Source organism: Erithacus rubecula (genome assembly GCF_903797595.1).
Source record: "Erithacus rubecula genome assembly, chromosome: 4".
NCBI lineage: Eukaryota > Metazoa > Chordata > Aves > Passeriformes > Muscicapidae > Erithacus > Erithacus rubecula.
In genome coordinates, this window is record NC_136686.1 from 32,820,363 (window position 1) to 32,848,355 (window position 27,993).

A 27,993-nucleotide genomic window follows, 5' to 3' on the forward strand; every position below is an offset into this window, starting at 1 on the left:
GTGTGTGATTTGAAACTTAGGCCAAGTAAAACATGTAACCATTAGCTTCCACTGAAACACCTCAATAAGGGCAGTTCTTTAGGTTTCTTTCCTCCATCCAAGCCACAGATTGTCATTCAACTTGCCAGCTTGACCACGCAGGAGCACAGCAGCTAAATGCTCTTGTAGCAAACCAAGCTCAAAAAAGCCATCCCTCCCCAAAGAAGAAAATCCAGACCATTTTTTTTTCCATATAGTATGGTTATTTTGAACGTCATAACTTTATTGAGACACCAGTAGTTACCACCTTCACTTTGTTAACCACAAATATATAGGACATTGTAAACACAGGTGCCGAGGTGGCGGGGTTTGCTGTAGTCGAATTTTGGAAGGGATGGGGACAGGGACAGGGGGAGGAGGGGTGAAGGGACACTCGGGCTTAGACAAGACCACTCAGAGGATCCTGTATGCGGCAGGCCATCCATGAGTCATCCTATATACGTATATATGTATAGCTTTATATTATACATCTTTTTAAATATATATATATAATATATATACTATACACAGGCAGTAATGTGGCAGGGGGAGAGGCAGGGCAGCCCAGGTGGTGTTACAGATGCCACACAGGCAGCAGGGAGTTGTCTGGATGGATGGTTCAAACTTGCTGCATGAGGTGGCCTCACTGGGTTCCTTACCTTGTACCTGCTCTGGGGATGGGAACTGAGATTCCTGTGGGAACCACCCTGTAATGCTGCCTTCCTGGGTCCTCCCAAGTGCTTGCAAGGGTACAGGGACAAAGATACCTCCTCCCCTGTGGGAACTGCCAGGAATATTGCAGAGAGGAAGGGCGTGTGATGAGGTGATGAACAGGGTGGTGGGGATATGGGTGATCCAGGGATGGAGACACATCAGGAGGCTGAATCTACAGACAGAACTGGGGCAAGGTTTCATCATCTCTTTGCCCTTCACAGCGTCTGCTTCCACAGAACAGTCCCTTACTTGGGGGCCTTGTAAGATAAGATGACATCAAGGGGCCATTGCTCCCAACAGGGCATGTGTAATCAATCCTCTGTAATCTGAACAAATGGCAGAGGGGAAACAAAGCCACCCTATCATTTTGCTTATACAGCCTTCCTTGTGATCTCCTAATCTCTAGAGTGGGGCTGATCTCACCCACACTTAGAATGTAAAAGGGAAATGCTCCAGTCAGCTGCTCAGGTCTTGCCTATGATCACCAGAAATAGGCAGCACCTTATCAGAAGCACCTAAGATAAGATAATCAGCCCTTTGCATAGGTCTGTATATCTCATCAGCTACAGAACCAGCCAAATGCCACTGGAAATTGCATTCTGCATTTTGAAGGGCTACATGCAAAATAAGCAGAGTCCCACTGCCAGGTCTGTCACCACCAACCCTCCACTGCAAAGGCTGAAAGCACATGAACCCAAGCAGAGGATGTCTTCTCCCATGAGCAAAGGCAAGAAGTTGTCCAAGTATCTACTGTTGTAGTGTCCCCAGTCACATCAATGCTTTTCTCATGACACCAAGCAAGATCAACAGAGGGATGGGAAGTAAGCCAAGATGAAGTCACCTGGCTCATGTCTCACTGAAGTGCTGGTTCTGAGGGGGAGGCTCATTCCTGCTTCAGGCCCACCTGAGCCCATCAGCTGGTTACATGAGGGAAGCAAGCCCCAGAGGATAAAGAAAAGCTTTCTCATTAGTCAGCCCCAAATGGTGTTTAGCCACCTACGTAACTGATGGGAGAAGGGGCATGCAAGATGCTCCTGCATCACACCCCAGAACAGAGTCCCAGGTAGATTCCCCACATACTGCCTGTACCTCTCCTTATGTGCCTAGTCATTCACAGAAGGGGGACCTCAAAAGGTACAACACATTTTTGTGCTGAAGGCTGGTTACTTATAGCCTCCACCTCCTCTCTGTTCCCTCCCCATACCCCAAAGGAAAGGATGAAGGATGACACAGATGAGTCTGGGTGAGTACAACTAATTTCTCTCCTCCTCCACCTCATCATTCAGTCGTTCTTCTCCCCTGGTGGGAGACAGACAGGAGGGTGCTCCCCCCACATCCAGTCACAACAAACCTCTCTCAATAAAGTAAACCCATCCCAAGCCTAAATATTAGGCTGAAACCCAGAAAATGAAGCCTGAGGGGCTTCCTTCCAAAAAGCACCCCTCCTATTTACAGTATTGCATTCACTCATAGCCACAGAGCAAGGGATGTGTGCCTGTGCCTAGTCATTCCTGCTGTAAGCTTAGGGCTACCTGATTCCTCACTCCGGTCCTCACCAGTAGGTAACCACCAGCAAGGCAGGGCAAGCCTGGGGAGGACAACCCATGGGGGCAGGAGCACAAGTCTGCTGGTAGGAAGTGGGAGAAATGGTGCCTGTATACAGTGGAGAATACTGCTCCACTTCCCTCTGGGGGCCTGCTGCTCCACAGTTGCTGCCCCTTCCCTATCTCTGTGGGGCACTGGGAAGAGGGAAGGACTGGTAATCTTGGTGTCCTCCAGATGAGATTTTCACACAGCCACAGGCCAGACTGTGTCCCATTCTCCCCACTCCTAAGGGGGCTATGAGGAATAGGCTGGATGTGCAGTGCAGGCACTGACAGATTTTGGATCTGCTCCTGATCTCTGCTACTGGGACCAGTGTTGCATGAAGCAGGGTGGCTGCCTGGGAGATGGAGCTCCTCACTGCTGCAAGGTAAAGCCTGCTCCTTGTGCTCTCAGAGATGTTTGTGCCTGGGAAAATTGTCTAGGTAGCTATTGCTGAACCATTTCCATTTAGGGGAAATCTGGCAATGTGTCTTCACCGCAGACCTAACCTGGAACAGAGAGTGGGCTTCCACAGTTGTGTCTTTACTTGGAGCAAAATCATGAGGAGTGTGGAATGACACCCATATGAGCTCTATCTAAGAGTCACTGCTGCCACCTAGGCGAGGCTTTAAAGTCAGCCAGGATCTGAGATGCTGCAGAAGAGCACTAAGGTATGGTCTATGGCAAGTACAGCAAGACTACTTTTCAGACAACTCAGTCTAGCCCCAACCAATTCTCTGCACACCAAGACCTCTTCCCTATCTGAGTGGGAGGCAAAGTGCAGCTGTATAGGGCAGGGCCCTTGGCAGCTTGGCTGTACCTCTGAGCAAGAGCCAGACACAAGCTGGCCATCCCAAGCAGCAGTACTTCTTTGTAAGTGGGGACCTGCTCCATTCCTGTATGCTGCAAAGATGGTGTCAGCAAGAGGCTTTGCACTATTGCAAAGGAACAGAGGAACAGAGGAAGGTTCAACAGGACCTGAGGAGCAAAACTGTCTCTCTTCTTCTGCCCTGGGTGAAATGACAAAGGTCCCCTCTCCCCCTTGAACCAGCCCAGCTGGGGTTGAAAGCTCCCAGGGCTCTTCTGGAACCCACCCCTCCATCATTCCTCCCACAGGCACTGTATCTGAGCCCAGAGACTGGGCATGGCTCCCTTCCTGCCTCATCGAACACTGGTCTGGGAAGAGCAGTGACTAGCAGATGCACAGGCAAGGGGAATCACCTCCACCTCAATCTGAGGAGGCTGAGGAAGGAGTGAATCTCCAGGCACTACCCCTCTGCTCTGCTCAGTTTCTTGCTGTAAGCTACATACATGCCTGTGATTTCTGATTGTACCTGCAAATCTACCTTTTTCCCTTCCCATTTTCTTTCGTTGTGCTTCCCCCCTCCCCAATACCACTTCTCCCAAACCCTCTGAAAATAAAGCACTCCTCCCTCATAAGCATGTGGCAGGGAAAAGTTCCCCTGTCTTTACATGGAGGACGCTGTTCCTTCTGTCCTCCAGGCCCCTCCTCACACTCTTGAATGCTGACTCCAACACCATTCTCCTCCCTGAGCCACCAGGTGCTTCAGACCAATCTGGATGCTCGCACATCTACTCCAACCTTTAGTGACACCATCTCTTCTAGGAAGGTCCCTGATCTCTTTAATTTCTTCTTTTCTGCCTCCACCACCCTTTCCCCTGCCCTGCCAGTACCATAGCTCCTCTCCTGTCCACAAGACAGACTCTGCCCTCTGTAACAAGGCAGGAGGGAGAGAAGGAAAGTGGGAACCTCCCTATCAAAATGCAGATTTTTGAAAAATTCAGTTCTGGCAGATAGCTTGGTGGGAAAGGAGAAGGAATAGGTGATGGAGAAACCTTTTTTCCTTTTTTTCTTTTTTTTTTTTGCCTTTTTTAAAAACAATAAATAAAAACAGATGACCCAGAAGGCTGGAGCATAGCTGAGAGCCACCTCTTGTACCACTAAGCACGTGTCTTGTTTGTGCCTCGGCTTTCTGCCGGCAGTGGGAACGGGGGCAGAAGGGAAAGGGGAAGGGGAAGGGGCGTCAGTGGCTCAGTAGTTCTGCGTTTGGTACCCCTGTGTCTCGGTGTCAAAAGCATCTGCTGGAGGGGGCTGCTGGTACGTCCCCACCGCATCTGCAGCATCCTCCTCGTTGGTGTAGGGAGCATAAGGCATGCCGGAGTCCTGGCTTGGGTCCATGTAGTCCTGGGAGAAGAGGGCCGAGTCGGCACCCAGCTGGAAACGCTGATACGCCAGGAATGCCTGGCCCACCTTTAAGGGAGGAGGTGGAGGGAAGAGATGGGAAGCAGAGAGGGGAGGGAAGAGGAGAAAGAGGAGGAACGTACCGAAAAGAGAAACAAACAAAAGTGGGGTTAGTAGTGGTTATGGATTAGTGTGCGAGGCCCGCCTGGCAGATTGCCGGTGAAACGCCCCACGAGCATGGAAATCCACACCCTCCCACAGAAAGCACGAGCCCACAAGGAGAGAGGAGGACTGGGCAGGGATGGCTGCAAGACCAGCTGGCTGTGTGCAGCCTGCCAAGGCTCCCTGCTTTCTCTGGGATGGTCAGGGCACCTCCTGTCTGCTGGTGGGGTTTCACCAACATCGCACGGGTTGCAGAGGCTCAGCTGGCTCATGGTTATCCCAGTCAGCCCCTCCTGGCTGTGGGAAGGCAATCTGCCTCAGCAACACCAGAGGGCTCAGCTGCTGGGCTGCAAGGCCAGACTTGTAAAGGCCAGTAAGGAGAGCAGGATTTGACACCAAGTACTGAGGTAGAGGTCACCCCCTGCTACACCCTCATCCACAAGGTGTATCACAGAGCTTGGGAAGGAGCAGCAGGAAGCAAGGCAGCTGCTTCCCAGACCAGGGGACAGATAGCAGCAAACTGCTGTCTCCTGCCTCAGGCACTGCAGCTTTTGGTGGACTGGGGGAGCCTGGGCATAAGGTTCAGCAGGCGTGGCTCATTGTCCCAGAGCATCCCTGAGAGAGACAAGCAGTCTAGCAGGTGATGGGGGAGAGGTTTTTGGGGAATGAGGTCTGGGAAGAAATGGAAGAGATAAAATCATGGGGGCAGAGGGCATCTCCTGGCTGAAGAATTAGGTCTGAGCAGTCATCAAAAAAAGGCACAGTGGTGTTACAGCATTAGTTAGGGTATGGGTGAGGGAGAGAAGGGAGCATAAGAGGAGAAGAAATTGCTAGTTCCAACTCTCCAGAGGGAGATCCCTCTGTTCAATGGACAATCCCACTCCAATTCAATGGCCCATATTTTCCCATCCCATGCCCTGCAGTGACTACACACTCATAGTCAGGGCATTGGAACCAGCTCTGCTCAGTGACCTCCTCCAGCTGCATCCCTCCACCCCTTCCCCCAAATTCTCCCATCAGCAAGGGGCACTAAGGCAGCAAGGATGGGGAGTTAGGGAACAGGGTATTGTATTCCTCCTGAAAATTAATGTCTCTGAGTCTCCGGAAAGCCAGAAATGCAAGGAAGCCCTGTGAGGAGAGAGAGGGGTGTGGGAAGGAAAATCAGTAAGGTAGAGCAAACCAGAGAGTTTGACTGAAATAAAAACAAACCCCAAGGAACCAGAGGACGAGGACGCCTGTTTGGCCACTTGTGAGTCTGTGCATGGGAAAGGATTGCTGCAGGTGATGACACCTCCAAAAGTGTCCTGAGGGACCTCTTGCAAAACCCTGCTCCTTGTCTCACTTTCTGCTGGAGCTTGCAAGGGGCTTCTGGCAGCACTTGAGTGCAAGACACAGCTCATGAAGGGAACACACACTGCTGTCCCTCAATCCTGTCTGGTGTCACCATGGTGAGGGTGCTGACAGCACAACCTTTTGCAGCCCCCCTTCCTCTGTGAGCTCCATAGTCTTAGGGCACCCTCCCTATCTTGCCCCTGCCCAACATCAGGGCCTGTAGGAAGAGGAGAAGATAAAGCCACAAGAGCTTATGCATGGAGACAAGGTTAAAATGCTTTCCTGCTGGGCACTAGCCCGTCACTTCAGAAAAAAACACTTGTGCTCGGTGCTCTCAGGCAGGAGGAAGTCATCAGAGATATTTATATTGCACCCAACATTTTTTTCCAGGAAACTAGCAATAAAGAGCTGCTGGGGAAAGGGCAGTCTTAAGACAGCACCATCACCTCCCTAAATAGGCGACCCAGTGAGGTGGCACTCCAGTGGTGGGTGCAGAATCCAGAAGAACAATGATGACATCTTGTATGATGTGAGCAAAAGTGGGAGGGTGATGGGTGCAACCCCTGGCCTGCAGCTCCTTTCTCTGTTTAGTGTCTGTAAGGTGAAAATGCTGATGAAGTCCTTTGACACACAGAGAAAACAGTAACAGGTTGTCCAGAGAGGTGGTGAATGCCCCATCCCTGGAAACATTCAAAGTCAGACTGAACTGGGCTCTGAGCCACTTGATCTAGTTGAACATGTCCCTGCTCTTTGCAGGGGGTTGGACTAGAAGGCCTTTAATAGTCCCTTCCAACCCAAATTATTGTATGATTCTATGACAATGGTGGCTGGGATCCAGCTTCTCCAAGGTCATATTAAAGGTCTGTCGAGAACACTCCTTACCAGGATATGGAACTCTCTTTACCACTGTGCTTATTAGTGCTCTAAAACCTTCTTCCACATAAGTTTGAGTCTCTGTTTCCCAAGTTTACTTCCTAACCACCTCCTCTCCTGCTTTTCCTTCTCAGAAGCCATGTGAACTGAGATCCCAGAAGGAACCATTCTTAGCCAGTCACCTTTCATTCCCCACAGAGGGCATTTGAACCAACATCATGGCTACTGTACTCACCCAGGTGAAGATGGAGAAGAATGAGAACGTGATGGCTGCTCGGGCTGCATCCCCTCCCTCATTCAGTGGGTTGTCCTCTGGTTTTGAAGCTTGCCACTGGTTGGTCAGAAAGCAGAAGCCAACGAACCAGAGGAATGCCCAAAAGGCTGGGATGGACCACCACCGGCATGCCAAAGGGAAGGACAAAGACAACATGAAGATATGTGTGAGCATAACATATACATATTACATTTCTCTGGACATTTCAACCCTCTGAGACCCACCACTGTGCTGCAGGCTGGGCCAAAGTGATTGCTCAGCCAGTCTGAGCCCAAGTGAGCTGGCAGGCTCCCTGACAGCAAATTGTCAAGGTGACCAAGAGATGTCTGCAGAGAGCACCTCAGGAGAGTTCATTTGCTTGAGTTTGGACTGATCACAGGACTTGCATTTGGCCTTGATAGGGAGCCTGAAGGGCTTCCAGTACTAGAGCAATCACCTGGGCTCTATGAAACAGGCACTGCAAGGACAAGCAAAGAGCAATGCCTTCCACAGAAGCTCCAAAAGAGTGGGAAGCAGCTGGTCTGCAGTTACAGAGAGACCAGCTTGTGCTCAGGACAGAACAGCTCAGGGACTCACATCAAGGAAAGATGCTGAAAGATCACTAACATGCTGTGCCCTCGGGAAAGGGGTGAAGGCAGGAGCTACTCACCCTCTGCCAAGCACACACAGACACCTGGCAGTGAGGGAAACGGGCATTCTAAAGCAACAGATAAACAGGGCACGATCCTTCCCCTTCTCCTGTCAGCTAGGATTGCTAGGCAAGGGGCTAACTGTGAAAGAACTCAAGTGCTTCACCTGATCCTGCCCTCACCCCACCCCTGGCCCCTCTGACATACTCCAGGGGAGAACCTGACACTGCTCAGCCTGCCTGCATGGCTGGAAGGAGCCAGCAGGGCCCCAGGGCCGGGGAGCTCACCCGAGACGCCGATGTCCGAGAGCACTGCCTTCTTGCGGTCCTTGACGCTGCTGATCTGCGGGAAATAGGCATCCAGGGCCAGGTAGAGAAGGCAGCTGAGGAAGGCCAGGACACCCACGGTAATGCCATAGTTGCAGGCGTTGTGATTGCGGTTGAAAATGCAGTGCTCCTCCACCTCATCCATGCGGTTCACGTAGCCCTCGTTGACAATGGAGCCGAACACCACGATAGAGAACACCTGGTGGGGAGGGAGACACATCAGGGCAAGCCCCATCTCTCTGGACCAGCAGAAAGGGGTAGAGCTCTGCAGGGGATAGACACCCTGCAGCAGCACCTTTGTGCTCTGCTGAGCTCTTGCCCTGCTGCCTGGGTTGTAGGCACAGGGAATTTACTGGGAACATGGTCTCATTTTATTTCTGAGGATTAATTTAAAATGGGACATTTTTAGATTGAACCTTTTTATCCATCTGACCTAAAGCGATGTAAAGCAGTTGCAGTCTGGAGTAAGGGTGGCCTCCCACAGACACACAGGGAGGTGACATGGAGTGTAAACTGGGATATGGTTTTGATGGGGGTGCCTGCATACAATGGCTTCAAGCAGTGGAAATCCGCTTAGTCTGCACTTACTCTCCCACTCACTCCTTTCTCTTCAAGAGATTAATTGTTTCTACCATGCATCTGCTCTGATTTTATCTATCAAGCTACTATGCTCTTTTCCTCACCCACCCTCCCACAATCCACAGTCCTGCTTGCTCTGCAGCTCCATTCTGCTGGACTTCCATTCTCCCCATTTCCCCACACCACACACCTCTCTCCACCAGTTTTCCACCAGCTCACTCCATGACACCACCTATCCTTCTATTCACTCACCCAGATGCCAACAGCCTCCAACCTTCCCCACAGATTTCAGGGGCCAAACATCCCTGCTCCAAGTCCACTTGTCAGTGTGAGTCCTCCCCACCTGTCACCACCACTGCCACTACATGTTATTTTAAGTCAGGCAGAATTAAGGATGAGTCCAGGTAGAAATGCCCTAATCCACAGTTGCTGGTCTAATCTTTGCTCACGGGCTTAGCCTTTGTTGCCTGCCACAAGGCTGTCCCTCTTTGACACAGCAGGTTCACCAAAGCAGAGAGCTATTTACAGCAGCCCCAGTCTTGCACCTTGCATCTCAAATAAACAGCTTCCCCTTCCCCACTGTAGAAAGAGGGGAATACTAAGGCAGCATGTACAGATTTTCCTTTGCAGGGCACCTGGAGATCCTCACTAGGAACAGCTGACTGGATGCTGCCTGCAAGGAGAGCCTCGGGGAAATGGGAATGGGACCTCAAGCATGGGATGAAATCATATATGAAGTGCACTAGGACATCACCAGGGTACTCTGCCAGCCTGGGAGATGTCTGCACAACAAGAGCTGGCACCTTGGAACAACCACCCCATCCCCAAGGAGAAGCCAAGGAGGACCCCAAGGAGGCCAAGTCTCCTGCAGGAAGGGGAGCTAGGCCTAAGTGTTTGCCTAGTCAGGACCCCAATACCACTAAACCCAACCAAGTACCAGAAGACAACGCAGAAATCAGAGAAACAGCTTTGTGAGTGCAGGGAATATTATTGATTAATGCCTACCCAATACACCACCCATCATCAGTGAGGCTGGATACCTGAGATCCAAAGCACTGACTTCTGCTGCTTGGCCTGTGGCATCAAGAATCAGAGGAAAAGCCTTACTCAAAGTCCCCCAACAGCTCTTGGGCAGATGCTCAACATCAACCACATTTCACCTGCCTACCTCTAACAAATATCCACTGACACCAATATTATTTTTTCACTTCAAGTCTCATAATTGGGTCACACTTGGGTTGCTGAAATTGGGTGTATCACACTAGAGCAAACTAAAAAAAGCTGGAAGCTGGTGTTCCTAAGCGTAGGAGCTGTATGGGTTCTCTGCAAATCACAAGAGCTTTTTAAGTTTAGAATAAAATAACCCATTTGTCCTCCTCCTCCTTCTTCTTGCAAATTGAGATTGATCATATTTTGCAGAAATTGCCTGTGAAAAAAGAATCTCTTCTGCTAGAAGCAAAGATTTAGTTCTCAAAATTTCAGCCTGAATAGTTTGGAAAGCAGCAAAACTGCAGACAATTACAGCAAGGCTCTTTCAGTGGGATGTCTCACAACAGGCTGGGCTGACAGGTCTGCTTAGGGTCATTGGCAATGACACCCTTTTCCTCTGACCCGAGGAAGAGCTGACAGACTCCTGAAGTGACATCCCAATGTGAGGCTGTGACCAGCACTGATGGTGTCACCTGGAGTACCAACCTCCATATACTGAGCTTACAAATAAGCTTGGGTGCCCTGTTTTCTGCAGCATTAGACAGAAAGCTCACCTTCTCTTTGAAAGATGAGGAACAGCCTCTAAAGTAGCATAGTCAGGTGTTCAGCTTTGGCTTAGGACTCAAAACTGGTAGAATGTTGATTCCCTGAGTCAGACAAACCCTTGCAATGAGCTGCATTGTGAGTCTCTGCTTACTCATTCAGGATGAATGAACTGTAATAGTCTCTCCCTCCAGAGACACATCTGTGGAGATACATCCTGATACACATCTTTTCTCTGCTCTTACCTTTGGGTTTGCTGCTGGGCTAGACAGAATAATTTCTTTTTGCATTTGCTCTTTCATACCTTTTTATGCTGGCACATCATAAAGGCACAGCTGAGTCACAAGACTAGAGGAACATCTCCTTCTCCCTAATTTTCAAGCAGAGGTGGCATTCCTAACTTCCCTTCTCCATCTGCAGTCAGTGAAGATGCCAGACTTCTCTCCTTTGAAGAGAAACTTGTTTCACAGCCTGGAGGTGCCCAATGTATGATTTACAGTCAAGCATCTGATTTCAGATTATCTTAGGAGATTTCTGAGGAGATTCCACTAAGAATGTTCTCACTGTGGATGTTTATCTTCTCTGTCCTGAAACAGCCATCCCAGACTCTTTGTCCTTAGGAAAGCTTTCTATGGACCAAAGAACAGTAGCTTAAGATATGTCTCCTTTCTGTGTTTTCAACTCACCATTGGCATCAGCTCTGATCCCCACTCCATTCCCTGGCACTGCAGAGAGAGCAAAGAGGGGGTATGCTCCCTCTGCCAGCCTGTCACCAGCCTGATGGCACAGCAAAACGCTGTGAGGACCCACTGTGCACAGGAGCCTTGGGCTGGGCTGGGTTACACTGACTGGGCAGGCTCAAACCAGAGATTCCAGGCACAGCTGGACAGCAAAAGAAGCAATTACTCCTCCTGCTGCTGCTGCTGCTGACAGGCAACACCACCTGTCTTATTCCCATGATGTCCATATCCGCAATCTGTTGCAACAAACAATTTTCTGAAAAAAATCATAGTTATGAGAGCTTAGATCTTGCAGCCTTTAGGAGGGACAATTGCACACTTCATCCATGGCAGCTATTCCTTGTTGGTAAGGGAGCAGCTGGGTGAAGCTGGGTGAAGCTCAATGATGTGGTAAGTCATCTTAGAAAGAGCAAGTATTTTATTTCCTTGATTTCACAATCCATGCCCTGCAAGATGATACAAGCAGCAGATGCAGAATGAATGAGTGCCCAGCACAAAGCACCAAGTTTACAAGGACTGTTTAAGTTCCTGTTCCTATCACATCTGCAGCACTTGTAAGGAAATGCCAGTGACCACCAGCACCAGCACAAGTCTCTTATTGCTGTATGTTTACACTGCTTGTGTATTCTCCTCCCATTTGGCACTTCCTGCACAAAGCCTTGCCTATGGCCACTGATAAAGTGGCCCAAAAAACACATCCAGCTGCAAAGAGGAGGCAAGGAGAAGGTGACAGAACTCTTCTCCTGACTGAGCAGTGAGATGCAGGTGAGTGGCTTGTCCACAGGCCAACAGGAGGCTTCCCAAGGCTCCCAAATGCAGCCCATCCATCCACTCTGGAGAGGGAGATCCCTGGCCACTTTCTTTTACTTGGAAACAAAAACCAGCCAACCATCCCCAGCTTTGTGCACTTAAGCTCCCTCATTTCTTCAGCAAAGCTGCTTCAGTCAGTTAACAGACTTGAACTAACCAGATTTTTTGGTTGAGAGAGTTTCTTTAAGCACCCAGGAGCAACATTAATTGGGCAGGTGTGCAGCCTGTCTGGAGGTACACATTCATTAAGCAGCAATATATTTGGCTGTATTCAAAAAAGGGACAGAAAAGAGCACTTGGAAAAGACCTGACCAACTCAGCCCTGCTGCTGGGACCAGCTTTGCTCCACTTTACTGCTCCTTAAACACCATGTCCACATAAGTTGTTGCAATCACTTTCCTCGATGACTGTTTTCATCCAAGAGCTTCGAAGACAAGAGCAGCCCAGAGCCAGGTGCATTGCAAAGCTGACACAGGCAGAGCAACGTGCCAAAAGACACAGCAAAATGAACTTAATGCTTAGCACTGCAGGGAGGAGACAGAGAAGCTGAGAGTTTTCCTCTCCTCGTTTTTTAAGGGGTTCATGCTGGCCATTACAGGCATGTAAAGGCTCATTACAGTGAGAAAAGTGCAAACCAGGCAAAATTCTGCACCTTGTCATAAAATACCTTTTTTTTCCCCTTTGGTAAACGAGGTGATCTGATTTTGCCAAAGGTGAGAGATGAGAAGAGAGGCTCTCCAGTCCCTGCCCACTGCAGAAAGCCAGGCAAAACCTCCTGAGCATCATGTGAGGTGTTTTCCACCATGCTGCCCATACCCATCCGTGCATCATGTGACGGATGCAAAGCACAGCCAGCCTCTGGCAGTGCACTAGGATTTTCCTGCACCTCATCCCAGGACTTTGTCATGCTGTCCTCCTGACTCCATTGCCAAGATCCCCATGATGGCTGTGGTGGGGATGAGGCTGAAGAGGGTTTCTGCTGAGCTGCCTGCTTGGGCTCACTGCAATGCCCTCCAGTCACAACCTCTGTCGCACTGCATGCTGCCTCTCCCTCTCACACACCCCCTTTTTTACTCTGTTATAGAGAGGAAATAGTTTGATGACATAATATTCCTCATGGGACTTCAAATCAAATCCCCCTCAGGCAGAATGAAGCCATAACCTCTTCTAAGCCTGATCTGGTAACGACCAGAAATAAATCTGTTTAAAAAGAAAGCAAGAGCAGGAGATTGTGCAAATGATAAACTGGCAGAGATGATCTGGCTTTTTCCTTTCATTCAGTCACTTGCAAATGGAGTCTCTGGAAAGCTTTGGAGTGCCCTGCACAGACATGGAATATTATTATTGTTATTGTCATTAAATCTATTTGTATTTAGTTCACTTTGAAGAAAACACATGCAGCTTTTGAGATGCATGGGACTACCAGCTTGGAAACAGGTGGCCTCTATTTATTCCCCCCAGCCAGAACCACACAGGCAGCAAACAACTCCAGCCCACAAATCTGAGCCTTGTGCAGGTGCTGGAGGAGGCCAGTCTCTCTGGACCCCATTTCCCTGAATGTGGGACAGGGGAAAAGCATGGCTATGGCAGCACCTCCCTCCCAGCTCACCCTCCCTGGCCATCAGCCACGTGGCACCAGCTCCCCAGCCAGGGCTGAGCCGGAGCAGGTGACTGGACACAGAAAGGCTCCACATCCCTAATTCCTGCCATGGGATCTGGGACACACTTTCCTGGCCAGCCAGCTTTTTTTTCACACATGGTTTGGCAGCTGACTGCCTGGCCATTAACCCTTCTGCCTCCCACCAGACCTGTGCTCAGGTCTCATGCACTTCCCACAGTTAAACAGCATCTTCTGTCCCACCACTGCTGGTGACAACCCTCCACAATCACACACCCATGGTGGTATCCAGGTTCTTCTGTGCTTGGTCCCTACATTCCTGTGCCACTGGTCAGCAAAGTGACTACCCAAAAGCTGCATCTTTTTCCTAGATGAAAAGTTCCATTTTCTTTCTAGCAACACATCTCCCCTCCTTGGCTTGGCTGTGTCAGCATAGGCAGAGAACTGCACCCTGTGCCACCTGCAGTGCCTGCTCCTCTTGCAGCCTTGTTTTGCCAAATATTTGCTTTAGCTATGGCCCATCACCACGCAGTTCCTCTGCTTCTCCCCTGTATGCTTCTCATGTTTTGAAACAGATTACATATGGTTGTCTTATTTTTGCTCATGTTTCTGACTGTCTTTGGTCCCTATTGCTACTTCTCAGATTTTTATCTGAAAATGTCATTAATGAGAGATTTGTTTCTGCTCCAAGATCCTCCCTGGAAATGCTATGCTGGAAACAACACAACCTGCTGTATCCAACCTGAATCACTGTGCAACTGTTCATATCTGGTTTTCATCTTCTGACACAGCCTTTCACCCAATCTCAGTGACAACAAAACTCCAAAAATCCTTTTGAAGCTGACCTAGGCAAGGACATCCCATGAAGAACTGTCCCTAGGGCTTGACTGAAAGCACTGAAAGTGCTTTGAACCACTGTGTTCTTTCATCTGCACCAATTTACCTCACAAGCACACAGCCAGTGAACGTGGTGGCTGCAGCAAAAATGGAGTGGAGGAGCAGAGGCAGAAAGCATGAGCTGTGGGTCAGGAACACAACAATGTCTCAGCTAAATTAACTGGGGACAGAAAGAAGGAGAGGGCCCAGTTGCAGCTGGTTTTAGACTAACAGGGCCTCCAGGCTCCAGGGCTCAGTTTAACTGCCATTGCAAGCCCATATTACATGTCCTTGGGAAGAGACAAGTGGTGTTGTAAGCCAAACATGAGTGTGGCAAGGCAGGAGATGGGGCTCTCTGCCATGCTATGGCTAGCTCCCATCCTCCAGCTTTCAGGTGCCAACCTCTCATGGGGAAGCCAGGAATGTGGTTCCTGTCCTTCACTTGCCTTGTCCCCTCAGCTGGAGCTGCTTGGGATGTGCTGTGCCTGTAGACACGAGGGACAGCCCTTCCCATACCAGTTCAAATGTTCTGGATGCTCCTATCAGCCAGATGACTTGGTGACAACAGCAGCAAATGATGGAAAAGGAGACTGAGTGCCTCTCCTGACCAAACCTCCCTTTGGAGAGGCAGTGACCTTGGTGTCGGAGGGGGACTCAGCACCTCAACCTATGTGACAAATTTTAATGTGCAGCTCTGGTTAGAAATATTCTTACTTAAGCCCACGTCAAAGCAAACTGGGCCTGCTTCCAAAAACTGAGTTACTTTTGCCTTGTTAGGCTTTTACATCAAGCAGCACTTCAGTTTCTCCAGTGAGCAGGTTTTCAATCAGACAGGAGCACCTGGAACAACCTGTTTCAATTAGCATTTTACTTATTTATGGCGCCAGTGCTACATCCAATGTCTGCAGGGTGCAGAGGAGCCACCCTGCACCAGCTGTGGGGAGCACTGCTGCACTGCCCTGTGGGTCAGGGCACAATGGGAATAGGTAGGGATGTGCTCACACTCACCTGCTTTATTTCAAGGACAATCCTGGAGCTGTGCAGCCCTAGCTCAGCTGGGTCACCCAACGCCATTAGCTCCAGCTGTAGCACCAATAGCTCCAGCTTCTGGGTCACCTGAACATCCAAACCTGACAGGGGAGCCCCACAGAGCCAGCACTGATCACCAGCACACACAGCAGGCAACCTTTCTGTAGGGAGACACTCACTCTGCTGTGCCTGCTGGCATCCAAAGCACCCACGAAACCTGAGCTGCCTCACAACACTGTCCTGGTGGGCAGATGTTCCAGAATTGCTAAACTCTTTCCATAATTTAACATTCTCCTTGTCAAATTTATCCTATCTCTTCTTCAGCAAGGAGCAACATAAACTATCTTTGGTCAGCCCATCCATCTGTTCCTGATCCTGCAGTTCTCCCTGGAGATTTGCTGCCACCTCAACTGGGCTGCAAACTCCCTGGGCAGGAGCCAGTTTTGGTACCTGTTGGCAAAAAGCCATACACACCTTTGTGCCATCATGAAGTCTGCTAAAAGGCAGCATGACCCAAGCACAAGGTCACCGCCTGAGGAAGAGATCATGAGAATTTCTGCTTCAGGAGAAGCTCATCATGTGAAACAGGCCAAAAGGAGTCTCCAGCTTGCCCTGGAGACAATGAACCATTCATGCCATGAGCAGGATAAAGGCAAATGAGATCTCAGGAGATGGCAGGCAAAATACTTTCAGTGTGTGCAAAAGCATGTGAAAGGAAGGATTCTCAGAGATCACGAGGAGGGAGAGCCCATGGCCACCAGAAGAGCTTGGCTCATAGAGGCTGGCGCTAGAAAGTCTAAGTATGGATGCAATCACAATTTATAAATACCCAGGGGAAAACACCAGGGATGGAAAAGCACCATTTAAACTGAAGGGCAAAAGATCACAAAAGTAAACAGATATCAAACAGATTTACAGCGGAAAGCCTCTGACCACGGGAAACACGGAACCCTCTCTCAGAGGAAGTGAGAAGGGAAGAAAACCACAATCTAGTCTTTTCTCAGCAAAGTTCATCCAATTTATGGAAGGGGCCATAAAGGGTCTGATGCTTGTGACAGCCTGAAAGGGGATTTCACTTCCAACAAGGACCCCTCTTGGTCTCAAGTTTAAAGAAAAGACCAAAACTATAACTAAATACTTGGGGTGAGCTTTTGGGTTCCTCTGCTTTGTTAAAGGAGAGATGCTTGGGAGGACATACAAGACCAAGCCAGTGGAAAAGCAAGAGAAGGAAGGCATAGCCTTGCACCATGATGGCCATGCCACACTCCCTTGCTAAACTGCTGACCTGGAGCACCTTCAGCTTCTGCAAAAGGACTTTAATTTCCAGGTCCAAGTGAAGTGCCTGGGGTAAATCCCATCCTGTCCTCTGTCAAGGTCAGATGGGCAGGGAGAAATAGCACGGAGTCCCAAGGAGATGCTGCTCTCCAGAAAGTACTTCTTGCCAGGAGAGACCTTGCAGGGCACAGAAATGAGCTCAGCAAACAAGCCAATAGTGTCTGAGATACTCTGAAGCAGATTAGGTGCCTAATTAAAAAACAAATGTTTTGTTTGTTCTCTCTCCCTCACCTGGCGCCTCCGGGAAGCCAAAATCCTGCAGTGCTTGGACGAAGGGGTAAAAAAAACTACCAGACTGAGAGGCAGATAAAAAAAGATAAAATTCTGCCAGAGAGATTAGCAACGGGAGAGCCTTTGTAGGTCACATCACGTCCATCATGCCTGGGCACACAGGCTGGCTCCACTCCAGCCTGCCGGGGCGGGGGGCACAAAAACCCCCTCGCCCTGTGCCCAGCAGCAATCCTGGCACTGCCAACCCGCTCCAGCGCGATGTGCTGAGCTGTAAACAAGCTCGGGCAGACGGACTGACAGACAGAATGCCCGCAGTAATCAAGTCCTCAGCTGTCCTGGGGCTCCCCGGCCACCCTCCGAGTCACCTGCAGGGGATATCACGCACCCACCCGGCGGGCAGGACAAGGGCTGCCTCTCCACCACCCGGAGCAAGCCAGGCCACCTTCCCTTCTCCTCCTGTTTCCACCTGGCGCTGCTTTTATTTTATTTTCCCGACGGCAGCCTGCGCTTTGCCTGCCAGCTCCCATGCGCATGTGTCTCCCCGGCGCTGTGTCCCTGCCCTCCCTTCCCCGGCTCAGACCTCAATCTCTCCCCCGCCAGCGCTGCTGCAGCTCCCGCTCCCTTAATCCCAATGACCTTCTTGAACAAACGCGCCAGCCCCATGGGCAGCCATGGGATCAGCGTCACGGGAAGAGCGAGAAACCAGCCCGTGACACTCCCGTTAGGCTCCTCTTTCCCCCTGCCCCCTTCCCCACGAACTGCGAACAGGAAAACATTGCAGGGAAAGCAGGTTAGGGGGCTGAGAGGGTAAGGGTAAAACACAGAGCAACATCCAGCCCCCACAGCCCCCTGAACTCACCCTAGCACCCTGTGAGCCACAGGGAAGCAATTCCAGGACCGCAGCATTCCCCCTCCCGGGTTCCCCCTGTCACCCCATATCCTGTCTCCCTGCGTCCACCATAAACACACAGGCACGGAACAGCGAGAAGACACCCCACCCTGGAAACCACCAGAGATGGAGACCGGGTCATGGTGCAACCTGACTCACTCCTTCCCTCCCCAGGGAAGAAACCCCAAGCCGGCCTGCTCTCCCCCTATATGGCCCTATATCCACACAGGCAGACATAAACATACAGCTGTGCATCTGTGTGCGTGAATACATGTGGATATACCGGAGATTTATACATACGGAGATATATAAACCCAGATCCCTACATCCAAACACACCTGCGGATATACATAACAGAGACACAGCCATAAATGCTATCGAAGGATATCTCTGTGTACAGATCTAGGCTGTGTGGAGACATGCTGACGGACACAGACATACGGATACATGCACATATAAAGAATATAATAATAATAATTATATAATACATAACAGCATATGATGACAACATATAATAAGACATAATGGTATATAACATACAGCGAAGTGATTCTATATATATATATATGTGTGTGTGTGTGTGTGTGTGTGTGTACATGCAGGTGCAGGAAGGTCAGCTCGGGGCCGGTGGCGGCCGCCCGCCCCGGAGGGAGCCCCGCGCCCCCCGCAGCCCGGCGGGTCGCCCCCCGCCCCGGTGCCGGTGCCGGTGCCGGTGCCGGTGCCGGTGCCGCCGCGGGCCCTTACCCAGGAGACGAACCGCAGGATGGTCTGCGGCTGCCGGATGAAGGCCTGCGGGTCGAAGGCGCCGCCGGCTTTCCCCGCTCCGAAGGCGCCCCCGTCCATGGCGGCGCGGGGGTGGGCGGGAGGCAGGCGGGGGGCTCGGCGGGCGGTGCCGGGCTGCGCCGAGCCGAGCCGGGCTGCGCCGAGCCGCGCCGAGCCGAGCCGTGCCTGGCAGCCCGGCGGCGACGAGCCGCGCGCGCCCGCCCACGGGGCCGCGCCGCGCCGGGAGCGCGCACCCCCCCCTTCCCCCCGCCCCGCCGCCGCCGCTCATGGCGGGGACGAGCCCGGGCTGGAGGGCGCGGGCGCTGGGGGCTGGGAAGGCCTCCCGGTTATACGGCGGGACACCCCAGACCCCCGGGGGAGGGATGGGGCCGATGCCTCTGCAGGTGTGTGTGGGGCCCAGCCCGCCCACACCCCCCGCTCGGCCCTAGTGAGACCGCGTCCGGGGCCGTGTCCCGTCTGGACACCCAAGGAGCCGCCCGAGAGGGTCCCGCAGGCACCACAAAAATGATTTGGGGTCTGCAGCATCTCTAGGAGGAGAGACTGCGGGAGCTGGGCCTGTTTAGTCTGGAGAACAGAAGACTGAGAGGGGATCTCATTAAAGCGTATAAATATCTCAAAGGTGGGTGGATGGTGCCAGACGCTTTGCAGTGCTGCCCAGCAGAGCAATAAGCTCAAACACGAGAAATTTCACTTCAGCATGAGGAAGAACTTCACCTTCAAGGTGGCAGAGGCACTGGAGCAGGCTTCCCAGGGAGGTCGTGGAGTTTCCCCTTGGAGACACCTGGATACCTTTCACATGCCACCTGCTCTAGGTGTCCCTGCCAAAGGACTAGAGAGCTCCAGAGGCCATTCCCAACCCAAGCAATTCTGTCACTCTGGGATGCTGCCCCACAGAGGGGTAAGGCTGGGCCCTTGGGCCCATTACCCCTCATCAGATGGACAAAGATGCTTGCTGAGCCTCAAAATCACTCTGCAGCAAAGCCTGGGGCTCTCTCACATTCCCCACAATCAGCACCCTACTGCACTGTGTCCATGGGAAAGGCCAGCAAAAAGCCCTCTCTGAATGTGGGAATCCAGACTTTGGGGACACCCCCTGGCTCTAGGAGACAGAGACTGCTAGATACACACCTTGTGCTCTAGAGACTGCAGCCTTGAGAGTAACTTGGGCTTCTCCATTGCCCAAATTACCACCACGGCCCCTGGCATGGCCAGGAAGGGATGTGTGGGGAGAAGCCTGGCAGCCTTAGGGGCATTCCCAGCTCCTTGGCCCATGCCTGCTGTGCAGAGTAGCTGCATATCTGTGGTCTGCTGGCTGCTGCAGAGCCTCTGAAAATCTGTGTTAACTGCACTGAAATGGAAAGCAAGCCCTTGGGTTCCCAAAGCTCAGCAGTGGAAGCCAAAAATGTACAAGAGCTAAAGGCAAATGTAAGAGGGAGATGCAAGAGCATTTAGAGCCAACCCATGGGCTCCCATTGCGAGTTCCAAACAGTGAGCAGCCTTTTGTGAGGTGGGTTGGTGGTGGAAGATAAACACTCCTCCATCACATCCTGCCACAGAATCCTAGAATGGTTGAGGCCGGAAGAGATCTTAAAGGTTATCTAGTCCAAACCTCCCTGCAATGAACAGGGACAACTTCATCTAGATCAGCCTGCTCAGAGCCCTGTTCAACATGACCTTGGATTTTTCAGGGATGGAGCATCCCTGTTTTAGGAAGATGAGCTGTCAGAACAGCTGGATCCTTGAGTCTCCAGTTCAGTCTGGTTGCAGGAATCTCCCCATGGTGTCGTGTTAAACACATTGCTGTCTGTGAGCCCCAGCAGATCCTGAGGGCAAACTCTGGGTGCCCCACGAGTGGGATGCTCCAGACCACCTCGCTCTGGGTTCCACTGATACCTTGGGTTTGCATCCCCTTCCATACCACAAGCAATGGTGGATTAAGACCCATGTTCATTATAATGACACAGATGAAATTTCGCCAAATGAAATTTTGAAACTCCATTTCATCAAAGTAAATGAAAATTCATTGAATGAAATTCACATAACGAAATAAAATTTAATTAAATGAAATAAAATGAAACGATGAAGCGAAGCTTGATGAAACTAAATGAAACGACGTCAACATTTCATGACATGAAATAAAATGTCAAAATTTCCTTAATTTCATGAAATATCTAGAATGAAATGGAATTGAAGAAAGTGACATAAACATCTGTTATCACCAGTGACCGTGCGCACGGAAGTTCCCCACAAGCCCCGCCTGATGGTCTTGCTTTTTCGCGCATCGCTGCCCGCGCACCTTTATGGCCGCGCTCGCCACCCGTAGCGCCGCGCGCACCGCGGCACCGCCCACCCTCTCGCGAGAGCGCGAGTCGGGGCGCTTATAAAGGCTGCGCGCGGCACTGGCGGCCCTTCCGGCCCGGCGCGTGGACAAGATGGTGGGTGTGGAGCGCTCGGGCCTTGCCGCGCATCCCGCGGGCATCGCCGCCATCCCGGCCCTGCCCGCCGCACGGCCCCGCGCCCGCCGCCCCCCGCACCTGCGGGTCGCCGTGCGGGGCTCATTTCGGGGCGCGGGCGAGGCGGTGCGCGGGGAGGCCGGGCAGGGCGCGGTGTTCGGGAGGCGCGGGGGGCTGTGGGGGCATTTGGGGCTCTCTTTTCTAGGAACGGTTATGGCATTTTTGGGGCTTTAAACTTCGCGTAGGGCGACTCGTGTCGAGTATTTTTTTCTTAAAATAAAGCCATATTTGCTTTTAGTTGCGTGTGTAGCTGCTTATGGCTGGGAGTTCTCCCGATGGAGCCCTTACTTGGCTCTTAGGTTGCAGAGAGAGGCTGCAGGGGTGGTACTCGAGAAAAAAACCTTTTGAAAAAAAATTGCACTTCCACCCAGAGCAACTGGCTCAAAGGTGAATGTTGAGATGCTGGTTTGCTGCAGTTCTAAAAATTCCTAGAATGTGAAATGATTTGGATAGCTGTAAGACTCCTATTCTAAGGCTAGGACAGAGTTGGCCCTGGCCCTCCAGCGGGCACAGGCGAGTCTGTAGCAAGCACTGAATGCTGGTTTTCTCTCCAGTCTCACCGCAAGTTCTCGGCCCCGAGGCACGGCTCCCTGGGCTTCCTGCCCCGCAAGCGCAGCAGCAGGCACAGGGGCAAGGTCAAGAGCTTCCCCAAGGATGACCCCAGCAAGCCTGTGCATCTCACAGCCTTCCTGGGCTACAAAGCTGGCATGACCCACATTGTCCGGGAAGTGGACAGACCTGGATCTAGTATGTATTAATGTTCCTCTTAAAACAGGAGGTGGGGTTGGTCAGGAGTGGGGACAGGTGGCCCAGTAGCAGCTCTGGATTTTAGTCGAAGCTTGACTTCACCCTGTTCCAAGTCCAAGTAGGTGGTGTATTTCTGCTGTAACCACCAGTTTGGTTTAGCTGTACACTAACAGGCTCCTTGGGATGGCCCTTCTGAATAGGGGGACATCAGTCAGCTGCTTTTGGTGTTTTTTTGGAGATTGTCCAGTCCTGAATGTACTCCTTGCTGCCATCCATTTTGCCTGTCCAGCTTTGCTGACCTGAGCCAGCCTCAGTTTTGCAAGGAATTAAATTATGACTTCAGGGCTGGTTCCTTTAACCCTGCATCATCTCTGTGAAAAGAACTTGAGTCAGTTTTCTTATGGAGGACTTGGGAGCGAGAGGAAAACAGGTGGTGATAAAGAGTTGCTGCTGGAATTAATGGTGCTGTATTTCTGTTTCCATCCAGAGGTGAACAAGAAGGAGGTGGTGGAGGCAGTCACTATTATAGAGACTCCTCCCATGGTCATTGTGGGCATCGTGGGATACGTGCAGACTCCTCGTGGTCTCCGTAGCTTCAAGACCGTCTTTGCTGAGCACATCAGCGATGAGTGCAAGCGCCGCTTCTACAAGAACTGGTGAGAGAGAGTGCAGGCCCTTGCCTGGTCTCAGGCAGTGGTTCATATTTGTACTGCTGGGTTGCAATGATCCTAGCACAGCGTTTTAGCAATTAGAGGTGATTTGACAGACTAGCCTGATAATGGGGTAGGCTGTAGGAATGGCTCCATGTGGGTGGCAGCATAACTTTGGGTAGTGCCCTTCTTGGTGTGGTGGCCTCGGGTTTGCCTGAGAGCCTTAACAGGCTACACGTGATGATACTTCGACGGGCGGACATAAGGAAATCGCCTCTGGCGCTTGTTGTTGAGTGTCGAGTCCTGACTGTAGCCCTGTTTTCTCAGGAAAGGGGAATACAAGTGTCACTTGGGATTGCCGTTCCAGGCACTGTTGTTGTGATTGAGAGTGTGCATTTGCCCGAGGTGGCTCCAGCGTGTCTGGAGCTTCCAGCCTGTTTATGAACTTGACCGGCTGAAAAGACGTCAGAGTAAAGCAATAAAGTTCTCAAGGGTGTTTTAGGAATGCACACAAGGGAGGGAAATTAGAGTATTTTGAAGCAAATCAGAGTCTTCTCACAATTGCTTTAAAGATCTGTTTTTTTTCTGTTATTGTTTGACATCTCCTTACAGTCTTTTGTTTTCTGTAGTGTGAATGTTAATGTGCTTTGGAATTCATGGCAGCTCCGCTCAGCTTTGGCAACTTCGCCACTGTCTGATGAGCTCCAGGCTCCGCTTGCCAGTGGAAAGAGTCATTAGAAGCTGGCAATGAGCCAAAACCAACTGAGGTGGCAGCTCCTTCCGCTCACCCCACTTCCCTGGGGATTGATGAAGGGCTTAGCCAAACCTTGTCTCTGCTCTGCTCCTGAAGGCACAAGTCTAAGAAGAAGGCCTTCACCAAATATTGCAAGAAGTGGCAAGATGAGGAGGGCAAAAAGCAGCTGGAGAAAGATTTCAATAGCATGAAGAAGTACTGCCAGGTTATTAGAGTCATGGCTCACACTCAGGTGAGTGCCTGTGGGCTCAGGTATGCTGGAAACTGCTGAGAGAGCACACTTGAAACTTGATCCATCTCTGTAGGGAGATTTCTGCCTTCCCTGCAGCTTGATCCCTGTTCAGCACATTACACATTCATTCTCTTCAGAGCTGTGCTTATAGGATGTTTGAGGAGCCTTGGCAACCACAGGCTGGTTTTGAAGGAGTATCCAAAAGAGGCTGAGCTGTAGTAGTAAATTTTTGGACTCAGTCCTTTGCTGATACCATCTAGACCTGGACTCTCTTAATTTCGGCTACAAATAAAACCCTACTGAACATTGAACTCGGGTTTGTGTGCTCAGCATCATTTCGGGCTGCATTCTGTTGGGATTGCAAGCACTCAGACTTCTGGCAGCTTCTCTTGCTCAGCTGGTGGAGGTGTTCTGTGAGTGATGTAGTGTCTCCCTGGCTGTCAGTGCTCTGACTGCTTTCTTGGGAGATGCATTAAATCTTTTGAGTTGGCTCGAAGTGCAATAAGATGACTAATTTTATAAAATTAATTTCTTATGGTAGACAGTACAGGTAGTGTTACATCTTCCGTTGATTCTCTCACTGGTTCCCTCTACTAAATAACAGTAGAAGTAACTGTAAATGCTATCCAACCAAAGTGGCTTTAAGTGTGGCAGGCTTTATCAAACAATCAGAAGAGTTTGGATTGGAAGGATCTTAAGGACCATCCAGTTTCAACCCACAGGAGCAGTATCCACTTGACCAGGTTTCTCAGGCCCCTATCTAACTTCACTGAACAGTTCTAGTGGTGGGGCCTCCAGAGCTTTCCTGGGCAACTTGTGCCAGTGGCTCATGACCTTCATAATAAAAATAATCCTTCTTAGGTCCAATTTAAATCACCCTGTTTCTGTTTAAAACTATTGCCCCTTGTCTCTTCTTCTTTAGTGGAATTTGCCTGATGGCTGTGGGGTTAGAGAACTCTACTCCTGTGGGAGGCATATAACTTCCAGGTGCAATGACTTGCAAGCCACTACACAACCTTCCCCCTTACTGTAGGGCCTTCTTTAGGTTTTATATTTTGGGAAAGGATGCTGGGCTTATTAATAGAGGGTCCACTTTAGAAGAGCAGGAACTGAATGTCATGCTTTGTGTTCTAGATGCGTTTGCTCCCCCTGAGACAGAAGAAGTCTCACCTGATGGAGATCCAGGTGAATGGTGGCACTGTTGCTGAGAAAGTGGATTGGGCCCGGGAGAAGCTGGAGCAGCAGGTGCCTGTGTCAACAGTCTTTGGCCAGGATGAGATGATAGATGTCATTGGAGTCACCAAGGGCAAGGGATATAAAGGTAAACAAATGGAAGTCCTTCTGTTTGTGCTAGGATGCAGTTTTTAATAAAATCCTGGCCTTGAGTTTTCCCAAGTCCATGTGCCAAGAGCTGGCTTGGTAAATCCGTACTGCTGTCACAGTTCAATGATGAGACCATGGAATGAGCGCTGGGCACAGCGCCTGACATCCGTGAGGAGTCATTCCATGCTGCCTTCCTTCTGAGAACACAGCCCAGGGACAGCCAGGGAGGGACTGCACCTTGAAGGGTGCTTGAAGACTTTGGTGACATCTCAGCTTGACAGCCTTGGTCCCTTGCAGGTGTCACCAGCCGCTGGCACACCAAGAAGCTGCCGCGCAAGACTCACCGGGGGCTGCGCAAGGTGGCCTGCATTGGCGCCTGGCACCCTGCCCGCGTCGCCTTCTCGGTGGCCCGTGCTGGCCAGAAGGGCTACCACCACCGCACCGAGATCAACAAGAAGGTTGGTGCCTCTCTGCTGCTGGGAAACAGCCAGAGCTGCTTGGTGTCACCTCCTCTCTGACAGTGAGCAGAGTGGCGAGTTTTGCTCGGGGTGTTTTGCTCTGTTAGAATGTTGTCTTGGGGATAGTGGCTGTGGTTTGTTATGTTGGATAATTAAAATTCTTGCATGGCCACGTGTTTTCCAAGTGCAGAGGACTGTTTCCTTTGAAGCTGTATAGAATTCTTGCAGTTTATCTGATGACAGGCTCTTTCTCCTATCTTCTGTTAAGTACACTTTCTTTTATGTTTTCAGATTTACAAGATTGGCCAAGGTTACCAAATCAAGGATGGAAAGCTGATCAAAAACAATGCATCAACTGATTATGATTTGTCTGACAAGAGCATTAACCCTCTGGTGAGTTGCTGCAGCTCTGTGCCAAGAGTCTGTTGTGAGCTGCAATCCTAAGAGGCAAATGGGCCTGGCATAAGTCACAAAATGGCTGAATGAAGAGCTCTTGAAGTAAGTCAGCTGCTCTTTGAAGTAGTGGTGTTAGTCACCCTCAGTATTGACTTCTATAGCATAGAAATTGCATTTGTTATGTGGCAATAGGACAGAGATGTTGCAAACCTTGAATGGTACTTGTACAAGGAATAATTTGAAGAGTTTTTGCTGTTTTGTCATCCTCTTAATCAAAACCCTATGGGAACAAGTAAATGACTGCATTGAGAAACTTGACCAGTGGAAGGAAATACTGGAAACAGGATTTCAGTGGTTGTGGGAATGGCCAAGGCCCAGAAATTGTGTGGATCTGTAGGCAGGTGTGATCACTGGTCCTGCTTGGTACAGAGCACTGACTGTTCTCTCCTTGCTCAGGGAGGCTTTGTGCACTACGGTGAGGTGACCAATGACTTCATCATGGTGAAGGGCTGTGTTGTGGGGACCAAGAAGAGGGTCCTGACCCTGCGCAAGGTGAGTAGTGCAGCCTGCTGCCACGTGGGCTGGAGCAGTTCAAGGGAGCTGTGCTGCCTTTGGTGCAGGTGGTGTGCTGGGGAATCAGGTGGCTTGCTAAAAGAAAAGCCTGCCACACCAACCCACCTCATAGTAATGGCCATGGAAGTGGCACGATGTCATTTCTGCAGATAACTCCATCCAGGGTTGTTGGTAGTGATGGGTGTAGTTTAAGCTTGAGAATTCTTGTGACCAGAAGGATACTGGCAGAGTGGAGCTCATGCTGTGGGAAGCTGACCAGTCTTCAGCATGGGAGGCCAAAGGTGCAGGGTAGATGGGTAATGGTCAGTGTTCCTTGCATGTGGGCAGCAGCTGAAGTCAGAAGTTAGTGGGACTGAGGAGGCATTAGCCATGGAGGAGACAAGTAGCCAGTGTACTGGAGGATAAAAGGGTGCTCTGCTGCATACTCACCTGGTATCTCTCTCTAGTCCCTGCTTGTGCAGACCAAACGCCGGGCCCTGGAGAAGATTGACTTGAAGTTCATTGACACAACCTCCAAATTTGGTCATGGCCGCTTCCAGACAGCTGAGGAGAAGAAGGCTTTCATGGTAAGGGCTCTTCCTGGCACGTTCATTGTGTATCACTGTTGTCTTTGAGCTCATGGCAGCTGATAGCTTGGCCTTTGGGCTGTCATGTGGCCTGAATTGCTGTGAAACAGAAACTTCATTTGAGAGGCCTCCTCTTGCCAACTTGATTATAACTGCAGGGGGCCTGGGGTCTTATTTCCCTGTGACAGCTCTTGGTGTCTGAAGGGTGTTGCCATGTTCGGGCACAAGTTCTTCAGTGTTGGAGCACAGAAGAGCACTGCTCTATTTCCCTTAAGAGCAGCTTGGGAGGAGGGTGCTCACAGTGGTGGCATTCCCCGTCTGTCACTTACTGGAGAAAGCAGCGGCACTGCTGTGAGCAGGAGCCTCCCCAGCAGGTGGCACCAGCGTTGCTGCTCAGGCACATCCAGAGCCACCCAGTCAGCCCAGTGCAGCTGCACCAGGTTCAGCTTTTCCCAGAACCTCTGGCTGTGGGCATGGGGTGTGGGGTTTCCAGTGAGTTGCAGCATGGAGGGCTTCTTTTACCTTGATTACTTTACAGCTTCTATGATTAAGATGTTGTGTCTTTTGTGCAGACTGCTGTTTACATAGCTTGTTTTTTTGTGGGTTTTTTTCAGGGACCACTCAAGAAGGATCGCATTGCAAAAGAGGAGGCAGCCTAATGGGTGGAATGGTCCTGTGGCCTGTGTGCTCTCAGACCAAAAAATAAATATTTTAAAGAAATTAATTTTGCCTCTTTGTGTATACATTGCTATTTCAAGCCTGGTACTTTGTCTGCAGGTACTACGTGTGGATCACACCAAAGAAGCATGTAGTTTTAGCTCATGAGCATCCACCTTAATGAAGGGTTGCTCTAAAAGGAACTGAAGCTGCTGTTGCTTGTTTTGCAGAGCAAATGCTGTGGGTCAGAGCAAGGTGTTTCTGGTTGTGTGAAATAGTGAAGCAGCAGAGGCCCTAAATGTGCAGGTGCTGAGGTATTAGACCACCTGTCAATACTCTGCTGGATGGACAGAGAGCTTTGAGTCAA

At 50.7% G+C, this 27,993-nt stretch overlaps 2 protein-coding genes across 4 annotated transcripts; one reads left to right on the plus strand and one right to left on the minus strand.

Moving 5' to 3' along the window:
• Positions 1-1,148: 1,148 nt before the first annotated feature.
• SYNGR1 (synaptogyrin 1) lies at positions 1,149-18,975 on the minus strand. 3 transcript variants are annotated; one of them, XM_079303246.1, is made up of 4 exons: positions 18,719-18,975; positions 8,077-8,314; positions 7,122-7,267; positions 1,149-4,522 (listed from the first exon to the last, which is right to left on the minus strand). In XM_079303246.1, the coding sequence occupies exons 1-4, from the start codon at positions 18,815-18,817 to the stop codon at positions 4,370-4,372; spliced, it is 636 nt and encodes a 211-aa protein (XP_079159372.1). In that variant the 5' UTR covers positions 18,818-18,975; the 3' UTR covers positions 1,149-4,369. The 3 variants fall into 3 exon arrangements, with proteins under 3 accessions (XP_079159372.1, XP_079159371.1, XP_079159373.1); XM_079303245.1 differs by having other exon boundaries at positions 1,149-4,588; positions 18,719-18,973; XM_079303247.1 differs by having other exon boundaries at positions 1,149-5,809; positions 18,719-18,973.
• Positions 18,976-21,097: 2,122 nt separating this feature from the next.
• Positions 21,098-27,693, plus strand: RPL3 (ribosomal protein L3). The gene is made up of 10 exons (XM_079303505.1): positions 21,098-21,192; positions 21,825-22,017; positions 22,505-22,673; positions 23,518-23,653; positions 24,788-24,974; positions 25,274-25,434; positions 25,726-25,827; positions 26,287-26,382; positions 26,850-26,969; positions 27,584-27,693. The coding sequence occupies exons 1-10, from the start codon at positions 21,190-21,192 to the stop codon at positions 27,626-27,628; spliced, it is 1,212 nt and encodes a 403-aa protein (XP_079159631.1). The 5' UTR covers positions 21,098-21,189; the 3' UTR covers positions 27,629-27,693.
• Positions 27,694-27,993: the final 300 nt, after the last annotated feature.

Excerpts from the sequence above, each read along its gene's own strand:
- SYNGR1 (XM_079303245.1), bottom strand. The coding sequence starts at position 18,817 with ATGGACGGGGGCGCCTTCGGAGCGGGGAAAGCCGGCGGCGCCTTCGAC. Across the intron at positions 7,268-8,076 it reads CTCGGACATCGGCGTCTCGG|CCTTTTGGGCATTCCTCTGG; the intron begins GTGAGCTCCCCG and ends GGTCCATCCCAG. Across the intron at positions 4,589-7,121 it reads TCTTCTCCATCTTCACCTGG|GTGGGCCAGGCATTCCTGGC; the intron begins GTGAGTACAGTA and ends CCTCCCTTAAAG.
- RPL3 (XM_079303505.1), top strand. Across the intron at positions 23,654-24,787 it reads GAGTCATGGCTCACACTCAG|ATGCGTTTGCTCCCCCTGAG; the intron begins GTGAGTGCCTGT and ends TTTGTGTTCTAG. Across the intron at positions 26,383-26,849 it reads GGGTCCTGACCCTGCGCAAG|TCCCTGCTTGTGCAGACCAA; the intron begins GTGAGTAGTGCA and ends ATCTCTCTCTAG.